Below are 26979 nucleotides of genomic sequence, written 5' to 3'. Positions count from 1 at the left end.
ATCATAAAAACAAGACTTTTTTTTTTTTATAACAGAGTGGAGAGAGAGCAAAACATGTCATCTTATGTTGCCATGTCTGTGACAGGTTTACACGATAAACAGATGATACTAAACAAGGTGGAGCAACGCATGGTAAACACAAATCAAAGGAGAAATTCCAGCACTGTATGCACTGTAAAAAAATACAGAAGAAATGATAAACTGACAACTATGCCCCCCCTTCCCTCCCCCCCCGCTTCACTGAATCTCTAAGGGGCTGAATGGCATGAGAATGAGCTTTTTAAACAGAAACACTGGGGGAGGAAGAAAGGAGTCCCATTGCAAAAGAGTTGAATTACCATATCACTGAGGAGCAAACACAAAGCTCCCCGAGAGCAGCGGGAGATCCGTCATCCAGTGAAGAGCGGTGTTGAAATGTGGATATTTCTGAGCACTCAGACACCGCACACTGATACCATGCAGCAGCGGAGAGCACACTCATCCTCTCATCCTGAGGAATCCAGGCTGCAGCGCTTAACAAAGGCAAAGCTGAATGTGGACAACTCTTCGGTCGTCCCATTCAAGAATAATAAACTCTCTGTGAACAAGTAAAACAATAAAATAACAATAAAATGATATTAATAGTAAAAGGGTTTAAAAGCCGATGTTTCCTCGAGCCATACAGTAGCCCAGTTTGTTCTGGTTTCCGAGGAATGACATGAGGCCGACGTAGGCTTCGATGAAGAGCGGCTGATTCAGGACCAGCACTCCATTGGCCTTTCCTGGAACTGGCTTTATGGAATGAGCTCTGAGCGCGGCGTCCTTGAGCTGCTCTCGGAACTTCTCAATCTGCGGATATGAAGACATGATGGTCAGAAACAAAAACTCTTATAAAACTATAATTACAAACATTGTTTCAGCAATTCTGTAACTCTCTTCACGACATGAGACACGGGGAATGCTGAAATAAACAGCATTCCCAATTAACTAATCATTTTGATCTACTACAGGAGATTTTTAACATCAATTTTACATTTACATCAAATGAATTATGTATTTATTAACTTATCTAAATTATGATGTAATTTATTAACTCAGATTTATGTGACACTTACAAATTCAATTGAATCATTCATCTTGTTTTCATGGTAAATGCTCCATGACTCTAGGGAAGAAATGTTATAGGATAGAAAATGTACAGACATTCATGTTCCCGTTACCATCACACCCTGACTTTCTGTTCAGCAGCATCAACAAAAGGTTCCGTTATCTGGTTACATGAATAAATAAAACAAATTAAACAATATGTAGCTCAGTGGTGGAGCAAGTCATCTTCACCATACAGGTTCTTGGCTCAACTCCCAGCTCCATTAGTCTATATGCTGATGTTTCCTTGGGTAAGACACTTAACCCCCCGTTGCTCATCAAGACTAGAAAAGTGCGATGTAAATACAGAACATTTACCATTCATGTGCTTGATAATGATTATTCAGTACCATAAGTGAGACATTGGAAAGACGTGAACTCAGGAAAATGTCTGCAGTTTTTTGGGGGGAGTTTTCTCTTCACATATGACAAACGCAGCACAGCATATTCTGTGTAAGATGTGTTCACAACAGCAGGAAACTGTCTGGAACACCTACAGCTCGAGCACCCAGCAGGCAGGGCATTCGTCAATTTGCACATTGTAATACTGTATATCTGGAGCTTCTCCTGCACTTTTCTCACATGGACTCACACACAGTTGTTTAGGGAACAGGCAGGAAAAGTTAAAGAAAATGACTTCACTGAATGTCTGACAGCAGCTACAGACAGTAAATGTGCCCTAAAGGTCGGCTGTTTACTTGTTTTTTCTGGCATCTGCTAACGGCTTATTACTTTTTCCTTTAAATAGAACCATAATTTGCAAAATTGACACCATGGTCTACTGAAGAAGACCTGAAAATAGTGATTGAGACCATTAACTCCTCAGCAAGAAATGCATTGGAGAAATGCAGTGCATGGTTTTCACTAGGGCTGTAGCTTTTTTAAGTATGAATGTCACAGCCCTGCTTTTCACTCTCCACAAAATAAAAAAAGCATGACATCATAGCTACATATGGATTGAAATTTAGAAGAAAGAGATAGTGGTCAGACGGTAAACGCCTTGAACAAGCTGTGATCACTTACCTATGTTTATATTGACAGTATTTTCTTACATTTTCACAAGCGGGCACATTTCTAAATGTCACATCATAATTAACCTTAATCATTTTAATTACTCTGTGTTGCATTCTTAGTCAATGTTCTTCACGGTGTGTGCACACAGTGTCGAGTTCAGCTACCAGTCACCGCTAATGTGCAGTCAGTGAAATGTATATAATGCATGTGATCTATAATATAAGTATAATAATAACTCTGCAAGAAGCAGGCGTGAAGCAAACCCTGATCACAAGATTGACACATTGTGAAACAGACATCCGTGTGCTGATGTTGAAACTTCACTGGTGAGTAAAAGACGACTCCCTTTGTCTTTCTCATGCTGATTCACACATTCATAACCGTGTCACTGATGAGGACATGACTTGGGATAACACCTGGTACCTTTGCAGGTCTTACGAAACACAAACCTCTCCACTGAGCGACACTAACTTATAATATTGCAATATATTATTTTGCCAGGTGATAATGACAGTTTATACCACACAATGAGAGGGTTGGTTAATCTGCAGATTACTAATATCATTAAAAAAAAAAAGTGGACGTATTACAACACTCGGTTACATCATTCCTCCCACATGATCATAAATTATTAAAAGATTAAAGATCTGAAAGAGAGCTGAAACAATTAATCGATTACTAAATTAATTGACAACTATTTTGATAATCAATTAATCGATTTGAAGCTTTTTTCATGATTAAAACAAGATTTCCTATTGTTTAAGCTTCTTAAATGTAATTATTTTCTTTCCTCTGGATAACAAAGAAATCATTAAAAGTTAATCATTTTGGTTTGTGGACAAAACAAGACATTTGAGAACATCATCATTTTCAGGTTTGACGAACACCGATCAACATTTTTTAAGGTTTTCTGACATTTTATGGAAAACGATTAATCGAGAAAATAATTGACAGATTAATCGATTATGAAAATAATCTGTTCACTTCTCAAAAACAGCTAATTATGTGGAGATGTTCCTCCATTTGTATTATCGAACATCGGCAAACACACCAACATCTGCCAATATGGGTTACAACAGTGGGCTGAATAGGCTGCTAACTCCTTGCCTTCTATGCTTATTTTGCTCAATGAAAAACGTTTTTATCTTCATCTGCTGCGACAATAGCATAAAAAATATGTTAATTTCACGACAGAAGAGACTAAATGACCCCTGCAGTTGGCCACAGGGAAATACGTACTGTATATATTGGATATCGACAAAAAGTCCAATGTTGTGCATCCCTAATTTGTATTGATTATTATATTCCTGTTTTGGATTTGTCACTTGTCTAACCCTGACCTTCATGTAACAAGTACATTTCCCCAGTGTAGGATTGATAGTCTAATCCAACCTACTATAATCTAATCAACTCCCAATAACATTGCAAAAATATGTGAAAATATACACACACACACACACATGTTCGACATTCATGACTTGAGGGGACATTGCATTGACTTACATTCATTTCTTGGAGACTTACTCTAACCTTAACCACAATTACTACTGGCCTAATCCTAATCCTAACCCTAACCCTAACCTCAACCTCAACCTAACCATGAAACATATCTTCACCTTAAAATGTAGTAATTTACGTTATGGGGACTTGCTTTTTGTCCCCACAAGGAGGACAAGTCCCCATAATGTGACTGTGTAAACAGGTTTTGGTCCCCACAACATTAGTAATACCTGGTACACACACACACACACACACACACACACACACACACACACACACACACACACACACACACACACACACACACACACACACACACACACACACACACACACACACACACACACACACACACACACACACACACAGTTCGACATTCATGACTTGAGGGGACATTGCATTGACTTACATTCATTTCTTGGAGATTTACTCTAACCTTAACCACAATTACTACTGGCCTAATCCTAATCCTAACCCTAACCCTAACCCTAACCTCAACCTAACCATGAAACATATCTTCACCTTAAAATGTAGTAATTTACATTATGGGGACTTGCTTTTTGTCCCCACAAGGAGGACAAGTCCCCATAATGTGACTGTGTAAACAGGTTTTGGTCCCCACAACATTAGTAATACCTGGTACACACACATACACACACACACACACACACACACACACACACAACACACACAACACAGTGGAAATGAATGTTAAATTGCTGTAAGTTAGGGGGGAATTGCACCTTTAAACAATGCCACAATCTCATTATTGCATGATGAACTTACATCGCAGAGGGCAGCGAGCGTGTCATTGACGTTCCTCACAGGATGGTTGGTGAAGGTGACGAAAGGGAAGTCGATGGCAAACGGGTTCCACCTGGAGATGAAGGAGGGTTCTCTCAGCCGGTCCCAGAAGACTCGCAACCCTTCCCCGTCTCTCCTGAACACATCAAAACAGCATCAGTCTCAATAAAAACTCTCTGTGGTGCCTGTGACTCAACTGGGTGACAAAAGCTTCAGTTGCTGTCATCTCATCACATTAACGTTTTCTACAAAGAATTGTTTTGTTTGCATTTGTGGTAAATCATGTACAGAAGGTTGAATATATAAACTCCAAAATAACTACTGGTTTGACTCAAATAGAATAAATGTTTATGTCTGTATTCTTTTCTTGAAATATACTGTAACTGTGATCGTTTTGGATGTAAAAGTTATTCCTTTTTCCAAAGATAAACTTACACTTATTTTGTGGTCTTGACCAATTATGAATTTTGTCCAAATGGTTAACTATCATTTGACTTTGTATGTGGACAGTGGTGGTTGATGGTCTTTGAAACGGGAGAAGCTCATTTCAGGCCAGAATTTTCATACATAAATTCTGGAAAGTAGAACAAGAAAATGCGATAATTATGTAAAACTGAAATGCTATAATAGTGTTTTTATTTACTTGTATATGTACAAATGAAAATGGTCTATATTGCCCAGCAAATAACACAACAAGCAGCCATTTGTCTACAGATTTCACTCGCAAAATCCACACAGGACTGAGGCAGAAAACGCTCCGCTGTCGTGTCTGCAACGCTGTCAATCAAAAACTGGTCCTGCCTTTCAGACATTTCCTCCAATCATCATGCAGAAGCCCAGTGTTCACGCCCACCCACTGCTCCATTGACTCTGAGAGAAGCTGAGCCTCTGTGGAAGCGACGTTTTTGAGGCATTTGTCCAATAACGGTCGAGCTCACTGTAGTAAAAAAAACCTCTTCTGTGTCGTCACATAAAGAACAGTTGAAGCTGAGCTTCAAATGGTTTTTAATGCAGATGCTGCTACGGGATTACGTAAATCGCGTAAGACGATCTGTCATCTGTGATAAGCGGCGGATTCTGAACAAAGTAGTGACGCGTTCCAGTGACGCGTTTAGTAATGAAATGTAAATACAACACAGTACATATTTGAAGACTTTTTAGAGGAAGCTTTATAGACTGGGCCTCACGGTTGGTGTAGTGGTTAGCACGCTTGCATTTGCAGCAATAGGACCCAGATACGAGCCCAGGTTGGAACAAGGGCCTTTCTGCATGGAGTTTGCATGTTGCATTATTTATAGACTGCACATTATGGACTCAGCCTCACAGTCCAGAACCGTGAAGCCAATGTAGAAGTGTCTGAAACCTGTATTCTATGAAATGGCCATTAGGGGGCATCTCTATTGATCGATTACAAAAACAAGCCAGTATTATATCCTGTGAGGAAAATTATATTTACAAAAACCAAGAGGATGCTAAACTACGTCCAAATGCTTTCATACTTCAAAGGTTATGATCTATGACCACTTAAAACCAAAGAAGTGTATGCCACAGAATTTAAAAAAAAACAGCTGAATTAGTATTGTTGAAGAAAGCAGTGAAACAGGAAGTGAACGTGTTACCGCAGCACGTCAGCCACTTACACCTGTTTAGCCACCAGCGCAGATGTCAGTGTTTGTGTCTGAGTGCGAGGTGAGGTCACATCTTGTCACATGCGGTTTTTCATTTCTGTATCATTTATCCAATTTCGGCTCCAAGCACCATATAGATTTGTGTTCACAAATTAAAATACATCACTAGCTCCTAATATGAAGTTACTAACCCTTTAAGGACCATGATACTTCTCCTAAGTATTAACATCAGCTCACATTATTTCCCTAAAGGGGAATTACCATTTCTGTGGTAAAAGTGTTACTATAATCAAAAATAATGGCACTAATCTGCCCTGAGGGCAAATACTTAATGTGAGGACAATCTCATGTTTACCAGGCTTAGAGGTAATCTACAGCGAGTTCTTCATATTCTCTTTCTTCTGCTCTTCCTTCTTTAGTCGCTTAAAGTAAATACTGAGGGTTTTAATGAAAATGCCTCGGGGGTCATATCTTTTCTCAGCCTAATGAAACCTCAGAAGACTGAGAGCAAACACTCGCTGATCCCATCTTTGAAACAAGGCTGGTGTTGATCTACACGCTGTGACGGTCTTTACAGTTCTACCGTTTACTGTATGTACACTGAATTTGATCTAGTTCTCTCATACCTGAAAGACCTGTAATATGTGGGAGGTATAGAGTATCTTTGTGACTGAAGGTTGTGGGTCAAGGAGAGTTTAAAACTCCCCTCACTGCCATCTCTGAGGAGAACTCTTCAAAATGGGTCATAAAAATATTTGCATGCAAATCTAAAAATACTGTTACATACATTTTTTTGGTATTATTTTTAAGAACAGATCTTTTTTTAATAATAGAATCAAAAGCTTATTCTAAGTTGACATTTGTAAAAGGGATTTAATAAATAATACACCGACAACGCTGCTTTGAAATGTGATCTAAGACCTGCACACATTCATATACTGAATCTTTAAAATATGAAAATACACATTTATATATTCATTATGTTAAGATCAACGATCCTTGTATGTATTCTCTTTAATGGCCAAAAGGGGGCGAAACTACTGGTGACAAAACAAGTGGGCTTGTATGCAAATGTGTTACACACTACACCCATAGCACATTCGGCCAATGAGAATATTGCTACTTTGGCAGGTAGAGAGCAAGATTTTAAATCCTAAAACAAACACAAGGAACAAAAAACATTAGATTAAACCTCACCAAACAATTACTGAAAATTAAAAAATTAAGTCACCAGGTCAAGGGATGATTAAAAAAAAAAGTTATGAGTTATGAGCCTTACACTTTTTCTGCTGAGAGTTGTGGGCTAATATTCTCTGTGTAATAATTATATGTGCATTACTGATCTACAGAGCCGAGCATAATGTCAGAGACCTTCAGAGACATCAAATATTCTACCACCAAGAGAGGGAAACATCAGCAGAAGACATTGTTTTTTCGTGTTTGTTTTTAACCCCCGAGATCATAAGTGATCAATGTTAATATTTTTTAGAGTGAAAATTTGCTCACTACCTAAAGTCACTTTGTACTGGAAAATACAATGTCAACTAATGTTAGTAAATCATGTTTGCTTGTTTCAATCAGGTAAATACTAAACTAAACTATAAAAAATATGTTGGCTTCTGGTTGCAAAACATTTCACAATTCATTGTTTTGTCTCCTGAGCATTGGACAGTTTGCAGGAGTTTATGGTGGTAGTAGTAGTATTAGTGTGTGTGTGTGTGTGTGTGTGGGGGGGGGGGAACGTTACACCAGTCTTGTAACCAAACACACGCCCTTGAATTAAACACACACTGGATCAAACCTGATTCAAAACAGCTTGGGAAAACCTGGGATGCAGGTTTGACTCCTCAGACCGACTTAATTACACAAAAGGAACAACAAAAACAATACCGTCATTGTGACTGAAGAAAAATACTGAAGAAACACATACTGTATGTGAAAAAAGCAGCATTTGCAATATCGTTTTACAGCCTTGAGGTTTTATTTTGGGCAGCACCATCGATGCATAATGCACTGGTTTGCATCACACTTTTCTTTTTTACCAAGGGATCATGTTAGTCCACATTTGGCGTTTTCTTTTTTCCTTGAGAACATTTTCTTTTTGGAAGAACCAGACTAATTAGCTGGAAAGATAAAAGCAACACAGTTGCCTCATGCAAATATCACAAAGTTTCATCATGTACATAGGAGCTGTGCATTACTGAAACATTTGTCCCATGTTACATTTACTCACTACACAACTTCAACACTGTTAATACATCTGCCTTTGAAACCTCTGCTGTGAATCTGAGGCTGTACAAACTGTTTAGTTTATTTAGTGCTTACGACTTAAAAGGCAAAGTAATTAAGCACATAAAAGCTATGCTAACAGTGCTCGCTGTCACGTCTACCTTTAAAGATCCATCATCTAATTGTTGGTCTGCATAAAACATGACAACAATAGCAAAATATGTAAGAAGTAAATCGTGTGTATATATATATACATATATACTGTACATACTGTATATATACACACATATATATATGCGTGTGTGTATATAAAAATATATATATGTGTGTGTATATATACAGTATGTACAGTATATATGTACGTATATATGTATATATGTACATATATGTATACATGTACATATATGTATACATGTACATATATGTATACATATACATATATACATATATGTATATATGTACATATATGTATACATATACATATATATATACACACACATACATACATATACTGTATGTATATATACATATATGTACATATATACATATATGTACATATATACATATATACACATATATACATATATGTACATATATACATATATACACATATACATATACACACATATACATATATACATACATACATATACACATATATATGTGTGTAGGTTTTCTCTGGGTTCTCCCGCTTCCTCCCTTAGTCCAAAACATGCAATATGGGAATTAGGTAAATTGGACACTCTAAATTGACTGTAGGTGTGTGGAGGTTAAAGCACTCATGACTCTTTAAGTGATGACACTCTCTGACCAATCAGTGGCCGGCAGTCTGTTGACGTCACATTTTAGTACCTCGCCAGAACAGGTACCAAAAAAAGCACCAGGTACTATCACTAACAGACAAGTAAAAAAAAATCGAGTCGAGCCGAATTGTAAATTCCAAACAGAACAAATTTTTTCAGATTCAAGAAATTTTGCACATCTTATTCACCCTCACATTGGGAATACACACAACACTACTGACACATGGCTTTTTTGAAATTACTTAACACATGTTACGCTCTACTTGTAACACAGGTCATTTCCCAACACAGCTGCAATCTGTCCACAACTATCTGTCATGCCTATGTGCTTGTTTTTTTTTTCCTACCACAGTGCTTGTGCAAGAGCACTTCCTGTCAACCAGAATTAAACACCTGAGGCTAAACAATAGTGGTGCAGCTATTGATATGTCACAGTCCCAGGGAGGGGCCACATCATAATGCAGTCCTCTCGCCCTGTTTACACAAGCACTTAAATATGACAATGCTGCTACTGCTGAACAGTTTGTGCCTCCTCCAGAGTCAGGGTTGAGCCTGGAGAAAAGAAGGGGGGAAAAAAACTGTACAAAAGCAAAAGCCTGCACTAAAAGACTGATTATATTTCAGCAAAAAGCAAGTGAGGATGGTGGGGTTACGTTTTGTACACATTGTCCTTTGTACGTGCACACAGCTATTGCCCGTAGTATAAATGGGGATATAAAAAAGCTTTGGCAAATTCCACAGGTAAGCTATCATTGGGAGCGGGACCGGCCCAAACAGGCAAAGCAGGGCTGGGCTTTCCAGCCAGAGGCCTTGGAAGTCTTCACCGTGTTTATGTGGCAGAGCTGGGGTTTGTACTTTCACTGTGCCTCACTTCAATACAGTCACGGAAAATACAGAGACACCGAGAGCGGGCAACACCCGAGTTTGGTCATTCACAGAAATATCCTAGAACCCATCTCTTCTGATCGACTCAGTCTTTACACCCATCAAACACATGTGCATAAGAGCAACACTGCACTCTTAGCTTAGAGGCAAGTGACAAAAAAGAATCACTCCCTAGGCCTTCAAGCACTTTGAGCAGAATGAAAAGTCAACACTCTTGATAAATATCAAACCCAGCTGCAGTCGTCATGGCAGGTGTCCCACATTGTCAAAGAGAGAACAAACAAATCCGCTCAGATTGCTCAATAGGGCCTGCAGGTTTGTCAGCCATCCATGCATGTTATTTATCCAACAAATCTTCATTAGAAGTGTGAGAGAACTATTAAAAGAAAAGGGTGGAGTGTTAGCTAGTAAAGAAACAACGACTTTTACCCTTTATTCTCAGATTTCTATCATTTTATATTATTTGTGATAAAGCCGATTGTGCAACTGTTAGAGCTGAAAAAGAAATACAGCAATGGTACGGACATGTCCTGATGAAAATGTTGTGATATCATAGCCGGGGGCTGTTGGTGAAAATGCAAACCCACAAGTATTTACAGCAGTAGAATGCCCAAGACATTAAAAATCCACAGGTGTTTATTCATTTGTACAGTGAACACACTGCTTTATCTATGCTTGTCTTGGAGATGTAAAGGTATGTTTTGTAACTTTTCTGCTGGATGTTTAGAGGTTGGAAAGATAAAAACAACGGCATTACATCCAAACTAACAAATCATTTTATATTTGCAAAAATGCAAGTTGTAAATTGGATTAAGAAGCTGAGAATTAAAAGGGGACCTAATACTGTGTGTTTCAAACACAAACAAAAGTATGGTTTGGTTTGGTGTAGTATGGTATGTCTTGGAATGATTAAGCCCTGATTAAGCCCTGATTAAGCCCTGAGTCAGGCTTGTGTTGCACCGGTTGCAACGGGATGATTTTTTTCTGTCGCACAATCAGCTATGACTATCATGGGTGGAGCCGGTGTAACTCCACCCTGTACTGTACCATTTTGCTCCAATACTCAAGGGAAGGGGACTAAAAAAATGGAACGGTTGGGGCTGGTTATTTTGACACTATTCCTAAAGGACACACAAAAAAATGTTCTGTACCAAACCGAACTGTTCCACTCGATGGAAATGCGGCATAATTTAGAGCAGACCGTGTTTGCTAACAGAAATTAAGTATTTTAGACAGATTAAGGAACAAAACAAAGGAAAAAAGACAGAACAAGGATGTCCGTGATGAGACCAACCACAAGTGTAAGTGACTGCTGTGTAATCGTTTCTGCCCATCTGGACCATGTTAACAATTACTCCTTAAGATCACCCCGTTTTATTTTGTGGCACAGTCTGATTGGACTCAAACATATTCTCTTGGTTGTGCTTTTGTTTGTTTCTTTTCTTGCACTCCCTGTGTCCTCTCAGTAGAAGTTTTAAATCGGGCTTCCTATCAGAAATTATCTGTGTCCATATTAACATTGCAATTGTTTGCTTACTTCTAGAAAGTACTACTGATGAGCAACAATGGCGGAAAGTACTACAGTTGAGTTTAGACTGATAAGAACCAATCAGGAAGTGAATGCTGGTGACTGTGTCATCCTGTCAAACAATCTCTGTTTCTGTCCGTCCAGACTAAAATGCAACTCCAGACTATTCAAATAAAAACCAGCAGCATCTTTGTGGGTTCCTTTTGTCTGGTCCTCACAACTTTAAAGACTTTTTTCAGGGTTAGAATTAGGTTTATGTTGGAGATAGGTTAAGGGTTAAGGCCTTTAGTGATGATGGTTAAGGAAGGGTAAGGGACTAAGGAGTGCATTATGTCTATTATGTGCCCTCACTAAGACATAAAAACATTACTTTACATGTCATTTAGCAGACACTTTTATCCAAAGCGACTTACAATAAGTGCATTTCAACATTTGGGTACAAACAAGAGCTAGAAGTAAGTGCTTCAAGTAAGCCAAACTATAAAGTGCTATTCAAGTGCGATGTACAATAAGTGCTTTTTTTTGTTGTTGTTGTCTTAGTCGAAAGAGATGTGTACAAGCTTGTGTGTGCACTTATTTACTTCTTGTCCCAAACACACATCTAAACTGTCTTCCACCACATTACAACAGCTGTGATTATTTCAATAATTGTCTGCTGAGAAATTATGTAGATGATGTTTAGCATTGACTGACTGCCCTCTGCTGTTCAAACACGTTAGCTGCTCTGGACGGACAGGTGTGGTCAGAGGGAGGACGACGACTGTGTTAAAACCATGGACACATAAGGCAAATTTGGCACAAGAAAATCACATGACACAGTCAAGAAGAATGTAAAAAAGTTAATCAAACTGAGCAACTGTGAGTAGTTTAAGGTGGGGTCAAAATAAGGCAGAATTCCCTCTGAAAAACACTGTACTGTATCAGAAAAGAAACAGAAACAGTGCTGGGATTATTTCCAACCTTCATGAATATATATATATAATATTTTACAACAGTTACTAAAGTAATCTCATGAGTTTCTCAGGCATCCAGGCCCAACTTCTTCAGACAGGAATAAAAAAAATAAAATATTGTTCTAAAAACACAGCTTTTCCCAAAAGATGGAGAATATATTGAGTTGTTTCCTTCTACCCAGACAATGGGTGATGAAAACAGAATCATCAAGACTAAAAATACAAACACTCCCCGAACACTTTCTGTTATATTTTCTCATATACACTCATAATTACCTCTGCTAAATGGGTTATATTTTCCCTGTCGCTGTAAACTGATAAAAATATCTCTTGACTTTGTCACCCCACAGAAAATGTGTTACTAATCATCACCATATTTGAATGACCAAAAAAGTCGGTAAGGGTTTAAAGAGTTAGGTTTCAGGTTTCAGGTTAGTCGCAGCCCTAATCTCTATCAATGTTACGATAGATAAACAGCATGTTGATAACATATAACAATCAACATTTATCTTCTTCGGTGTGGTTTGGTGAGTTGTAGAATCATCCATGAGAGCATCAATCAGCAGGAGAAATGTGCTGCTGCCTTGAACCTAACTCTGCAGAGGGCGCACACTGACATCAAGTGGTCAGATGACAACTGTCACCAGACATGTGAAGGATTAAAAAGCTGCTGGGTTACACACATGTCAAGAAACTCAGCCTTTTCTTATATGCACCCTTATTGTGAGGAAAAATACATTATTGACTGAAGTCTTTGTATTAAACAGGTCTAAAGTTCAGCCTCAGACTGTGTGTTTTTTTTTTTTACAGCAATCGACAGCATACAGTCTGATCCAGATGTTACACCCAACACGAAAATATAAAACTCAAAAACATAGTTTTTAACTGTTCGAGAACTTGCGTTGACCGTCTCGTTGTGAGGAAAAGATCAATTATTCTGTATAAACAATGTTTCTGAAAAACCCCACAGAGAACAAGTCCACTTGGCTCTGTGAGTTCAGTGCCTTTCATATATGTTTACAGCTACAGTATGGATCAAACATGTTAACCAATAATGCAAGTGTTTATTATTTAAAATTATATTAAATACATGTTTTTGTTTCATTTTGCAGATTTAAAAATAGATCATTTGTAAGTAAATGTATAACTTTCCTCATTTTATTGTATGACTAGTAACTTAGTGAAATGGTTTATTACCATTTCTGTGACACATGTTGTCCACCACAGTACTAAGAGCAAGATGGACTCATTTCCTCAGCCTGACCTAAAGTACAGCACTTTTCCCCCACTTTGGTTTAGTATGTGGTTTCAATGGCAGAGCGGATTTGCACATACATGTACTCACTGATCACTGTCTGCCAGAAATAAGACAGAATGACCTAGACTAAAAAAAAGAAAAAAGAAGACACTTCCTGAGGGACAGACACTGAAGAAGATTAGGAGGAGGAAGGAAGATGAAAACTGGAATGTTTGAGGCTCAAGTTTTTCTTGCATGAAACCGTCTCTTTGCTGTTTGACTCCCGGTTGGCTTTCACAAGCGTTTTATGTATAATTTAACGTAATGTGCAGAGATAAAGCCTCCAATAAAAGGATGCGCTCTCTAAGCTCTTCACAGCACATTACATTTTATTCATCAAATTAGTTTTAGTTGGTTTGGTATCCCCTGAGCCGTCTTTAAAAGGTTTAGATGAAAGGACTGCATTAATTTTGCCACTAATCAGTTAAGTGACAGCTCCAAGTGACAGCTCTGTACTTCTTAGCCCCAAAAACCTCTCCGCGCACACGTCTCACTGCCGTCCCTTATTCATTCCTGCTGCTCCACCAGTCCCTGGTTGATCTCGTCTACCCTGCACAAAATCCTCGGCATGTATCCCGCTTTAACACGCAGCCTTACAACAGCAGCTCTCAGCTTCCCATCACCATTTCACCAACAATACAAATCACTGCAAAGAGTTTTTAGTGAATCATTTATATTCCTGCTACCGTTAAAATTCAAATAAAACTTGTAGCTTTTCTGCATTTTTCAAAAAATCTCCATTAAAGCCTTTGCACAAAGATTGTGTTGGGGGATAAAGTCAGGGAACCCTCATATACTGGCCCACAAAATGTGACTAGGCATATTTTGTTTATGAGGCAATTTTTCCCAAAGGAAATTTTGCTTTTGTGAAGCAAATCAGAGCAAGGGACTGATAATTGGGGCTTGTATTTGAAATTCTCCAAGTAGGGCTTTTATTTTTTAATTAGCAACTCTACAAAGTGAAAGTGTTATGCAGACTTTATGGAAATGAAAGAGCGAGTCTTTCGCTGTAACAAAATTAAGTTTTTTTCCATACACACGTGTCAATGTATGTTTATATTTAATACAGATGATGGAACTTTATTAGAATTAATTTGAGGGATTGCATGAGGTATATATAGACAGTCTGTTATATACAGGGTGCTCCGCCTGTGGACAAGCATCCGAGTGCTGGCATGAGCCTGGGGAAACACCGTTGCAACCAGGAACAACACAATTAATTATTTAAGCTATTTAATAAAAGGCTCACCTCATAAAATTTATGTCTGCTTAAGTGTAGTTGGTGTAAGACAGGAAACTGATCTGCTTGGTGAATGGCTCATAGTACAATGCAACTTTTGGTATACTGCTGCCTTGATGAGTAGGTTTGTGTTTCTCTGGGAAAAAAAAAGGAACAAAAGCCTTCAAATGCTAAAGTTAATGAAATATAATCAAACTTACTGTGTTCTATAAGGTAAAATTGTGGTCTTTGTTAATGGACTTCGTTTGGTTTTCTAATGGAAAGGTTTGTTGGTTGTACAGAAGGTCGGTCGACTTTTGCCGTGTTAATTTCTTACAGTCTATGGTTAATTTGATTTCATCTGGAGGAAGTGCTAATGGGGGTGTTTTCACAGGTAACAGTGCGTCGTCAGAGAAAACCCCCTCTTGTTTTCTGTATTTTGGATTAGCCCAACCCACTGGAGTCAGATGGATGAAAGAATGTCCGGTGGTTTTATTTAATTTTGAGCGTTTCATTTTAGTCAGTCAAAAATGGATGGCAGGAAAAAAGTCGAATGCAAAGTTTGCAGACAACAGTTTGCATGTCGATTTTCAGTCAAAATTTCAGGGCTTCAGTCGTCCAAGAATTTCTTTGGTTGATTACAGCCCTAGTGACTATGCACATGTACCATTTCAAAAGCCTGAGCTTTCCCTTTAACCTCGGAAATGCTGCAGCTTTAATGACCCGAGGGTAGAATTGTCCTGTTTCTTGCTGTGGGAATAACAAAGGTTAAACTGTGTGAACCTACTGGATGAGGGAGTGCTTTGGGAAGGCGAAGGCTCCGTGTGAGATGCGGTCCACAAAGTTCAGCGGGATCCTCTGCACTTGGTCGCAGTTGAACATGACAAAGTCATACTTGCAGACGAGGAGAGAGTTTTCTGTGATGAGAACAATGCGCTCTTTTTCATTGTTCCAGTGATCCACCCTGTTAAAGAAAAACACAAATCTCTGTGTTAGAGCAATGGTGATTTCTTTGAATCCAATACCAATATCACTCCCTCTCAAAGTCGTAAAATAAAAGGAGGGGTCATTAGGTCAATGGATCCCAACCTTTGTGATCCTATAAACATGTTTACGTCACAATAAAATAACCTCTTCAAAACGTCACCATGTTTGTTGGCACTGCCCTCTAGAGCAAGTACTGAGTAACATCCCCACCAACGCAAAAGATGCACAGAGGTACTGTGTATAGGGTAGTGACGGAGATATTGTTTGGGACAGTGAGATGTAAAAACAGACAACACAATTGAGTATAAATAAGTCTTTAAAGTCCTGTTTCTATTAAAGTTACTTATAGCTATATCTTCATTTGACTAACTTTTTGTCTGTTGCTGTAGTTAAGTGTGTCCCCACTTAACTCCTGGTAATGGCAGCATGTGGATAGGGATGATAGATGTGTGACAGTAAACTGTTTAATGATTTGGTAAAAATATCCAATATTTTTTTTTGACAGATATTGTGACTGCAATTTGATTTGTGATCTTATTTTATTTAAAGTCAAGCTTGAGTTCAGTATTGCTGTGTTACAGATCTAAAATGATGATGACACATCACCACGTTAAGTTATTGAAATATTAACTTTTACAATGTAATGCAAGGATAAGAAGTTGAAGAAATTGTTTCCAACAAGTATGCAATACAGTTTTTAAACTGGAACTGAAAATAGAGCTATCAAAAAATATGATTAAACTGCAGCCTTTGCAATTTGCAAATTCTGTTGTTTCGAATAGAGATTTAGAAGATAATTAATCATTCATCCCTGATGGGCGTGAATGAGTGAATGGCAAAACTGTAGTGTAAAATATTAGGTTAAAATAAGTGGTCATCAGGAATAGAAAGGTGCAATAACCAGTGCACATTTGGTTAGTGCTGAAATATTGTTAAAAGATTAAGATTAGCAGATTTTTCTAATTTTGCTAATGTTATCGACATAAAAAAAACCCATAAAAGACTTGTGAGCAGACCCCTGCATGCCACAGTCCTATTGCCAAATTTATTGTTAGTGGAGTCCATTGAAAACCCTGACCTCTAGTGGTGGGGTAAGGATGGCACCCTCCCTCTTCTCTCACAGCCCTCCACCAGAATGAAGAACACAGCCTTTCAGTTTGAAAAGTGAAATCCTAGAAGTCGGACGGACCTGACAGTCAGCCACCGGGGGGGTGATTGCACTTGGAAAGGAACTTGGTTTGAATGGAATTGAAAGAATAATTATAATTCTCGCTTGATTTATAACGTCAGTAAACATTTTCCTGAGAAGTTCATGGTCTTAATCGCTAGTTTCATGTCTTCTTCAATACAACATGATGTCAATCTTATGTTCTTATTTAGAGGAAAAATAGAAGTGCCTCAGTGCGACTGCCAGCTGGTATCATTAAGAGGAGCCAAAGCATCATCTCACACAGACTCTTCTCATCACTCTCCACTCATGACTAATTCATCCTGACATGGATTCTCCTGGTGTGGCTCTTTCTTACAGACCACTGAGCCGAGTATGCGTGGCTACCTCACACTGAAGCAAATCACTGCAGGCAGCCGCAGACTAAAATACACACAGAAACAGTTCACTAAACAAGCAGTAGTGGGAAAGGTGTTGAAAAATGAGTTGACTTAACCTCGACTGGATTCATGGAGAGCTTCACCGATCCTGGATCATATGGTAAGTGGTCTGACCCACTGCTTGCACTCGAAACAACAATACAGACAAAACATGGAGGCCTGGATTGATTTACCTTCATCAGACACACTAACAAATTCTTACATTCTTAGACATCAGTCCCTGTCACTGCTCTCCCTCCAATACACTTAGCAGCAGAATTCACCCTTTTCCGTTGGCGAGATAAATCATACAGCGGCTTCTGCTGCGACCAAAACAACTACAGGCAAAAATGTAGAACAAACATTAACGTCTGTTGGACAGAGCTGCATAAATGGGATGTATTATTCATTCTCACATGGCCAGCCTTAATGTTTCCTGAAAGCTCGCGCAGGAGTGATGCAAGCAGACATCTGCAAGTGCACTTGGTAAATGTCCTGCAGTCACTTCACTTTACTCTGTGTCCTTGTCAGATGGATCACCCGTGTACGACATCTGCGCTCACTCATGAGGTCTGGGTTTGACGAGGGCGCTGAAAGGTTAACTGATAAAGATCTAATGACACAAGGCATGACGCTTCGAGGGTATTATACTGCATATATATGTAGAATTTAAAGACCTGTGTCAGCAGGAGGTCTGTCTCTTAGACTCTCACAGGATTACAGCTACACAGAGTTCAATCTAAGCCAAACTTCAAATTAATGATTTATACCCACAACACCCCCTACTGGCAACATACAATTACACAATTAAAATGTGGTGTTCACTGGATGTAATGTCAATATATATCGCTTCAGTCCTGCCCTGAAGACAAATACTGTGAGTATCGGCAACAGGACAGACAATGTTGATCAGATCGACCTTGTATTTGAACAAGAGCAGCCTTCAGATACGGATTAGGCCGTTTTGTTTTCATCACACTGCGTTGATGTGGCAACATGGCAAATTTCATGGTGAATTTAATTTCACCATGGAACAGGAAGCTGGGGCAATTTGTATATGGAGGAAAGTAAAGGAGGAAATAAATGACATCTTCCTCCTCTGTGCAGTTTCCTACATTAGCACTAATGCAAAGCAAAGTTGGCCAGGGTTTAGTGTTCACCCTGGCATGACTCAGGTGTAGAGCTACAACTAACGATTATTTTCTCGGTTAATCGAGTAATTTCTTTCTTTCACTGTGGTGATCTAGACAGCGATTGGATAGAAAGGGCAAAAATCATCACTTCCAGGGAAGCTAAGCATATCTGGGACTCATCAGTGACGACTGGAGGAACTGTGATTGACAGCAGTGTAGGAATAAACAAGACACCAGAGCCTTTTCTCTCTCAGTCCCATATGGATCTTGTGAGTGAAGTCCAGAAACAAATAGCAAATAATAACCATTACCGTGTTTCCTTGTTCCAGTTTGTTCATTCATTTTTATCAATATGAGTTTGGTTGTGGGGGTGTGGACACAAAGCATTTTCTACAAAACAGAACAGAGGGCAGAATTTATGTATAAATAACTGGCATGAAATGACCTGTTTCAAAGACCAGCCACTGCATCAAAATCTAACAATTTCCTTTGCAAGTTTAACTTGACTTTTTGTATCAAATTTGAAGAAAATTCCCTTGAGGCATTCTCGATATCATGTCCACAAAAGTGGGACATGCGAATAATGGGAAAACATAATACCTCCAGCTCCTGAGTGTTGTCAGATGCAGAGGCATTAAAAGCAGCATAAAACACAACAAACTTTGGACGTAGGTAAAGGTGGGGGCAAGACGTCCTGAATAAACCACAGAGAGCAGGGTTGGGAATGATAGTTACAGCGATACCAACAAGACAAAACAAGACGGATGAGGATTCATAAATTAACAAATTCACAAAGATTAACTTTGCACATTACAACACACATGAACACAAAAACACACAAACAGCATGGTGTCCTGAACTCACTCTGCCATCAGCCAGATGCTGTGAACGCTGCCATCCACTTCTTTATCCACCAGAGCTTCAATGTCTTTGAGGGCCTGATTCAGAGAGCCAGGCTGAGGAGACAGAAACGCACACTTGTCACTTTCCAGTGTTCCATTGTGACAATCACAGTGTGTGCAAACACAGAGAGCTTCAGGGTTCATCTTTGAGACAATTGCGCAGCTGGGACTGGAACTCTAACAAAATGTCAGCGTGTCTGTACATCAAAGAGAATAACAGTCAACACAAGCATGACATCTTAGTGTGCAAATGGAGAAAGCAGAGGATGCAGCTTCCACATAAAAAAACATGAAGACATTGAGGGAAGCTACCGCCTGTCTACCCTTATGCTTACACTTACACTTACACTTACACTTTTATTGACAGTGTAATGAACGAAAACTTAAAAAAAAAGATAAGGAGTTCAGACTAAGTTCAAACTGACAGTTGAGTGTAATCTGATCCTGGTGCTGGAGTTTACCTGGCAACGTGGGAATGACTTCACACTGCAAACCAAAACAACGGGCATGCAATGAACACACACTTTGTAACTTTACTGTTGACACTGCCATAACAGAGATGATGGATTTACATTTTTCTTTTTTCTGATTTGAGGCTGGGCGATGTGCCCAAAAAGAGTGGCACTATAAAAATGTTCAACTCATATCACATAACTGAAGATTGATTTTTGCTCCTGGGTGAAATCCAAAGAAAGCAGTTCATTAAGGTTTTCAGTTACTTTATCGACAGAGAACAAGTCGCACAACCTGAAATCACAGAACTGGTTCTTATTTTTTATTCATCATAATCATCACTATTTTATGTATCAATCTCTGAAGATATAACATGGTGATAAACATGATTTCGACTTAGAGCTGGGAGATGTGGCCTAATATATTATCACTGTAAAAATTACAGAGTCAGTTATTATTGCAAAAATAGCTCCAGAGATTAAGTTCTAGAAAGCCTTTCTTTATGGACAAACACAAAAACCACAAAGAGAAAATCTGAAAAATTAAAATTAAAGTCTGGAACAAAACATTCAGTTGTATCTCAGTAACTGCCGAATGTATTGATAAACTATATATATGGAAGATAATAATATTGTTGATAAGTGCTTTATGAGTAGCCCTAATTTCACTATTCATTTCAAGCCTCAATCGTTGGTGACAATCCAGGTTGTATTAGGTGAGTTCTTTTATCTCCTGACATTATGATAATATCAAATGTTTGGTATGATCAACAGTCTCTGACGCAACCATGAGGCAGAAAAACAGGAATTACTTGGCTGAGAAGCAAACAACATATTTGATTTTAAACTCTGGAACTTGTCTTTAGATGTGAAAGCTGAGTATATCAGTCATGTGAGTAGCAGCAACATGGAGATTCATTGACAGATGACTTATGATATTATTTTACCCTCAACACGAAGAACTTTCTCCTTTTGAACTGGTCCGGTGTTAAAGTCAGAGAAACGGCGGCGGCTGCCCGCGGCTCGGTGGACTCAGCACGGGCAGCAGGCTGACTGTCACCCGGGCCGCTGGATGAAGAGTCAGTCTCCAGAAACGGTTCCTGCTGCTGCTGTTCCTGCTGTTCCTGCTGTTCCTCTGTGGACACTGTATCTGTTTTCTCCTCAGTCTCTGCCATAATGGAGCTTCACACCGCTTTGGAAAAAAAAAACCCCAAACAAAACTAATGATGAATAACAACACTGAGAGGTGACGCAGGGACACTGATTACCTGACAATTCGTTTCCTTTTCCTTCCTCACAAATACAAGAATCGAAAATGAAACTATATTAAAGAAGTCAGTGAATTCCTTTGTAACAACACATTTTAGAGATATTAACGAGGCAGTTTTACTTACCAGCTCTTGTCGAGGATGTTTAAAGTTTGAAACTGAGCAGTAACAGGTGCATTCACTCACTCACTTCCGTGTTCCTTCTTCCGTGTATGTGTGCGCGAGTGCGCGCGTGACTTTCATTTACCTAACTTTGATTGACAGTTGGAAATTCATGACACTAGTTAGTTTGTTGGTTAGTTGGTTACTTTGTTGGGACGGGGGGAATCCATATATAACTTTTTAGACGATTTTTCTAGAAGAGTTTTAAAATACGGAAGATGATTAGGGCCACATGAAAGTACGGAAGATGATTAGGGCCACATGGAAATAGAGAAGATGATTAGGGCCAGATGTGGAGGAGGATTAGAGCCATATGTGAATATGTTTCTCAGAATTCTGAGATTAAAGTCAGGATTCTGGACTTTTTTTCTCAGTATTCTGACTTTAATCTTGGAACTCAGGCTCTTTTATTTATTAATTAATTTCTTCATTCATTCATTTATTTTTGTTTGTTTCCAAAAATGTTTTTACACATGGCCCTAATCCTTTTTCTTGGTTTTCTGTTCCACAATTCTGAAATTGCTACCATCTTGATGAACAGAAACAGCTAAAAGTAGCAGACTTTACCTCAAAAGTATTGGAAGTTGTGTTTATCAATGTTATGCGTCATACAGGGGTTTGAAGACATTTGTTAGTTTCATGCAACACTTTATTTTCTACTTGGCCTGATTGTATTTATTTTAAAATTAGCAGGGGTATCTAAATGTAGCAGCTAAAGAAAAAACCATTCCGTACCATCGTCCCATTCACTTTAGCAATGTGCACTGATTTTGGAAGTAAGAGTCATTAGTTATTGTTTTAAGGAATCTATCATTAGTTTAATTTTAAGGAGAAGAAATCATAATTACTGATACGATGGAATTGCAATAAATCAGATCAAATTGGCGCCCAAGTACCATCCATCTGCTACTGCTTTATCCTCCACATGAGGGTCGCGGGGCTGCAGGTGCCAATCCCAGTTTACATAGGGTGAAAGGCATGATACACCCTAAACAGGTTTCCAGTCCATCACAGGGTGAGCACACAGGGACAAACAACCATTTACTCTCACCTATGGGCAGAATCCTGGAGAAAAACCCACGCACACACAGGCAGAACATTCAATCCCCATACAGAAAAGCCCAAACTGGGATGCGAACCAGCCACGTCTGACACTGTGTGGCATTGACCATGAGCCATTTCACAATAATGTAATATTTCTGCCATCTCACTTGGTAAACCAGCCATGTATATGTTTGATAAACCAATCACATCATTGCTTTATGCATGTATGAGTTAATAAGTCTTTAAAAGGCTGGGGAACCCCCGCAAAAAAATACCCCTTGCTCTGTGGTTCTCGACCCACTCATTAGAAATGACTGGTCTAATAGAAAAGCTGCTGTGAGAGTGGCTCACAGTTGTGGTTGTTGCTGCTGTTATGCTGCTGTGAAAGGGAAACATGAATCCCACAAATAAGAAAAATGAATAATAAAATAATAAATATTTGACCTTTGCTCAACAGTAAAAGGTTTCATCCAAACAAGACGAGTTAACACACTGAGTGGGTACAGATCTGCTGCAGAACCAAAAGGGATTATAACTTATTTTAGGTTATATTATATATAAGACTTAACCGCTGCCAAGATGAACATATTTGTGTCAGACACAAACTGTATAATCTTTAAGTGGTTTGGCTCACTCTGAATTTCCTCTCTCAAGCTTTATGTTCTTGTGTTGAAATCTTTTCCTAAAAATATCAGAGAATGCATGATTCTCTATTCATGATTCCTCTGGACAATAACGCAATCAAGCGATTGAGGGATGAACCAGATCACTGAGAGTGAATGACACGTTTCCCAACAAATCCCTGAATAGCATCAGCATTTAAACACCAATCTGCTTGTTGGCTAATGTTTTGTGACAAAGCACGGCTGCTCATTCTTAATTTCAACTCTGTCAGGGAGTTCTTCCAGCGCCTTGTCAGAAGTTTGAAGCCGATCCAGTCGTAATCTGTTGAAATGTAGGCAGATTTCTAAAGGCATCCTTTCAGCATGGTTGCTTAAATACTTCCACACACTGCAGGCTGAGATCACCATGCTTTTTAGTGTTGTGTGAATGGCCAGCAGCTCACATTCCAGATCTCATGTGGATTAATTTTAATTTTAATGAATGAGATCCAATCAATCCGGTGATGAGTTATTTATTATTTTTTTTAATTTTGCTGCCACACTGAAGCATTGGATTACTGCTGCCACACACCTAAAGTAAACCTATGAACTTAAATACCCTTTGCCCCCACAATGCATCACATCATTGGGTGAGGGGAGGATAAGATAATCTATATTTTTGTATCTAGGCCAAGTAATCAACTCTGCATAACTGAAAGTGCTGAGTGTTGCCAAGTTGTAAGCATTTAATTTGGTGTGATCGTGTGTCTCCTTATGCTTCACTCTCCTTGCGCAGAATTTGAGTGCTCTCCAAAGACATGCATGTTTATCACTGACTAAGTTTCTCATCAATTAATAAAAATAGAATAGGTTAAATAATACATGTCATATTTCCACTGGATGTTTTAGATGGAAAAAAACTGCAGCATGTCGTCCATTATAATGTCCCTGTGAGTAGTGTAGCATGTGCTCGCCTGTGAAGTTGAGTACAGATGATGTCAACCAGTAAATTAATATTACCTGCATATGAATGTACCTTCTAAGTACATCTGTGTGTGTGTACTGTGTTTACAGTATACAAAATTCCTGTTTAACAAATGGAAAGTAAAAGAATATGCAAAAATTGGTTCAGCAACTTTTCATATAAGCCCCAAATCAGAATAATAATCCATTTTATGGCCAAAAAGTATAAACAATCCAGGTATTTGTTTTGGTGTTTTGTTGCAGAACAGACACAATAACCAGAAAAAAGAATGAATTCATATAAATTAAAGGGAAGAACAGAAAAACAGACACAGTTACGAACAAGCTGGTGAATGCAACAAGAGTTTTAGATTCTTTGAGAGTTGGTGGAGACCAAAACAAAGTGAAAAGAACACGTATCCTTCTTATTTAAAGCTGAAGGAGATAACTGTATGATCTACACCTTCTCTTCATTACTGTCTTGGCTACCATGACTGGGTTTTCAAGGAAAAATGACGACCCAATTGACAACACAAGGGAACTGCATTATTCTGTGTTCAAAACAATGAAGACAATAGCATTATTGTGTGTTCTGTGTGTTTACACCTGCAGTGACTTAACAGAAATCACGAGGGAAATGAAAACTGTCAGTTGCCTTGGTCTTGTGAAGAAAGCAATTGAGGAGTTTCCTTTATTCATATAGCTACTGCATACAAGCCTGTTCCTGTGTGTATTAATAATAGTGTTTCATCATTTCACATTACAATGCAGTGTATGAGATTATCTGTTCATAGTACAGTAGTATTTTTATTTTTCCACAAGAAATGATGAGTAAATTAAACTCAAAGAAACAAACTGGGCCATCAGAGCTCAAACATACACACAAATATGTCCAGGGGTGTCCAACTGTCCTCTTCACTGTTCTTGGTGGATGGAAGTAATTTGATTATGTCCCAGCACAGTTGTGTTTGTTTATCCATATCATGGTGAAGCGTGATTTAACTCTCCTGGGATATCGCATTGACCTCTGTGACCTAGAAATGTCTACAGGCATGACCTCTGCGTGTGTTTGTGTTCCTGTGTTTGCTGAGGCATATATAGCAACAATGCCTGCTTCTATTTTCCCCTGCTTAGCCGCTGAGTAATGCTTGGACCAGAGTGTAAAGGCAGGACCATGAGGGTTCATTAACTCAGCTGAAGCTTGATGAGCTGCAAAGTCTACGAGTTTACGCAGAGACCAAAAAACCCAAGCCTTGTTGTGAGTAATCTATGCAAAGCCATGTCTTCTTTGATTTGAATAATATGCAAATCCTGACACAGGAAAAAATAAACATACAGAAGGAAAACACTTGACTTCCTGAAAAAGGGTTAAAAATAAAAACAAGTTTCTTATAAAATCTGATTTTAACTGCATTTCTATTGAAATAATCGTAATTCCTCCAGACACCTGAGGACTTGAGTGGTCAATGATATGTTGTGGGAGAACTGCAAATACTGACTGCGAGCTGACCATTGTGTTTACGACCCGGAGGCTTCACTTCTAGATGACTGCAGACAACAGTTTCACTTGACCTTGGCTGTTTTGACCACCTGGCCTGTCAGGGATGGTTCACAGGGACGTTTTAGGTCAGTGATGGAGAGCTTCAGAGGAGTCTGCGTGGTGCCTGCTGAGTCTGAAAGTAATAGCACACACATAAATCAGTGTGACACGGGGCTGTAATTTCTCAGAGATAAAAAAAAAAAAAGTTCAAAGCCCTGACCCTCTCTCTGTCCAGATCGGAGACATAGTTGAACGTGAATGCTCACTTCTAAAGGTTAAACGATGGAATCTAAAGCTTCAGGTTAAAGGTTAAAAAGCAAAAATTGTAAAATATTTGTTTCCTTATTAAAAGTTAGATTTGTTTAAAACAATAGAACATATGCAAAAAAAACCTGAGAAGCAGTGAGAAACACCTGACTGGCTTTTGTAAAAAAAACATTTTATATTTTCACACCCCATTTGTTTAATCTGGTCTGGTTTAGTTGATATTGATTACCTGGGGATATTCAGGTCACAATACAAAACGAAGATGTGCTCAAAGATCTATGAGCTCAACTTCTTTAACACTTAAAGCTCCAGAGTTTACGAATGACTGACTCTAAAGTATGTATTTAAAATGCACACTCGGGCTGGTTCGGACAAACCAGTCTGGTATAGAGCAACATACACTTACTATCCACGTTATTAGGCACAGCTCTTCTTGTCTGCAACTCGCATACGTCCATGTAGACGTGTTCAGGGCGAACTAAGTTTAAACTGAGCATCAGAATGAAGATAGAAAAGTTGTTGGTGAGTATTTGAGAAACTGCTGATTTTTCTGCAGTTTACAGGGAATCGTCAGATAAAGAGGAACTATCCAGTGAGCTGCAGTTCTCTGGCTGAAACATTCCTTGTTGATTCCAGAGGTCAGGAGAATGTCAGACTGGTTCAGCCACAGAAGACCATCTCTGCATGCAAAACACATCAAACCTTGAAGCAGATGGGCCACAGCAGCAGAAGACCACACCAGGTGCCTCTCCTGACAGTGAATCGGGTATTGTGCGTCCTGTTTAGCGAATAAAGTGGCCAGCGATTTTGAGTCAATTACAAACAGCGGTTACTGAAAGACACTAAAATCTTAATAAAAAGGATGATGATGTTCCAGAAAAGCAAGTATCACTTCCCTCAATCAGGTCTGATAGTTTTGCTTGACAGAGTGTGTTTTCAGATGAAGGTCACTGTATATAAATAAAAGTTTCTGTTCACAAAGACCAAACAGAGGCAGCTGTAACAAAAAAAAATCCAAAAATCACACACTGCAGCTTTAAAAGGGACTCCAATGGCCTCCTCATGCCCAACATGTAACCATTAAACG

At 38.8% G+C, this 26979-nt stretch overlaps 1 protein-coding gene across 1 annotated transcript; it reads right to left on the bottom strand.

Annotated features, from left to right (window-relative positions):
* Window positions 1-21629, bottom strand: tprg1 (tumor protein p63 regulated 1). The gene is made up of 6 exons (XM_058639427.1): window positions 21441-21629; window positions 20994-21238; window positions 19557-19648; window positions 15773-15949; window positions 4426-4579; window positions 1-828 (listed from the first exon to the last, which is right to left on the bottom strand). The coding sequence occupies exons 2-6, from the start codon at window positions 21219-21221 to the stop codon at window positions 634-636; spliced, it is 846 nt and encodes a 281-aa protein (XP_058495410.1). The 5' UTR covers window positions 21222-21238; window positions 21441-21629; the 3' UTR covers window positions 1-633.
* Window positions 21630-26979: the final 5350 nt, after the last annotated feature.

This window comes from Solea solea, chromosome 9 (assembly GCF_958295425.1).
Source record: "Solea solea chromosome 9, fSolSol10.1, whole genome shotgun sequence".
Taxonomy (NCBI): domain Eukaryota; kingdom Metazoa; phylum Chordata; class Actinopteri; order Pleuronectiformes; family Soleidae; genus Solea; species Solea solea.
This window is presented reverse-complemented; position numbering and strand designations above follow the sequence as displayed.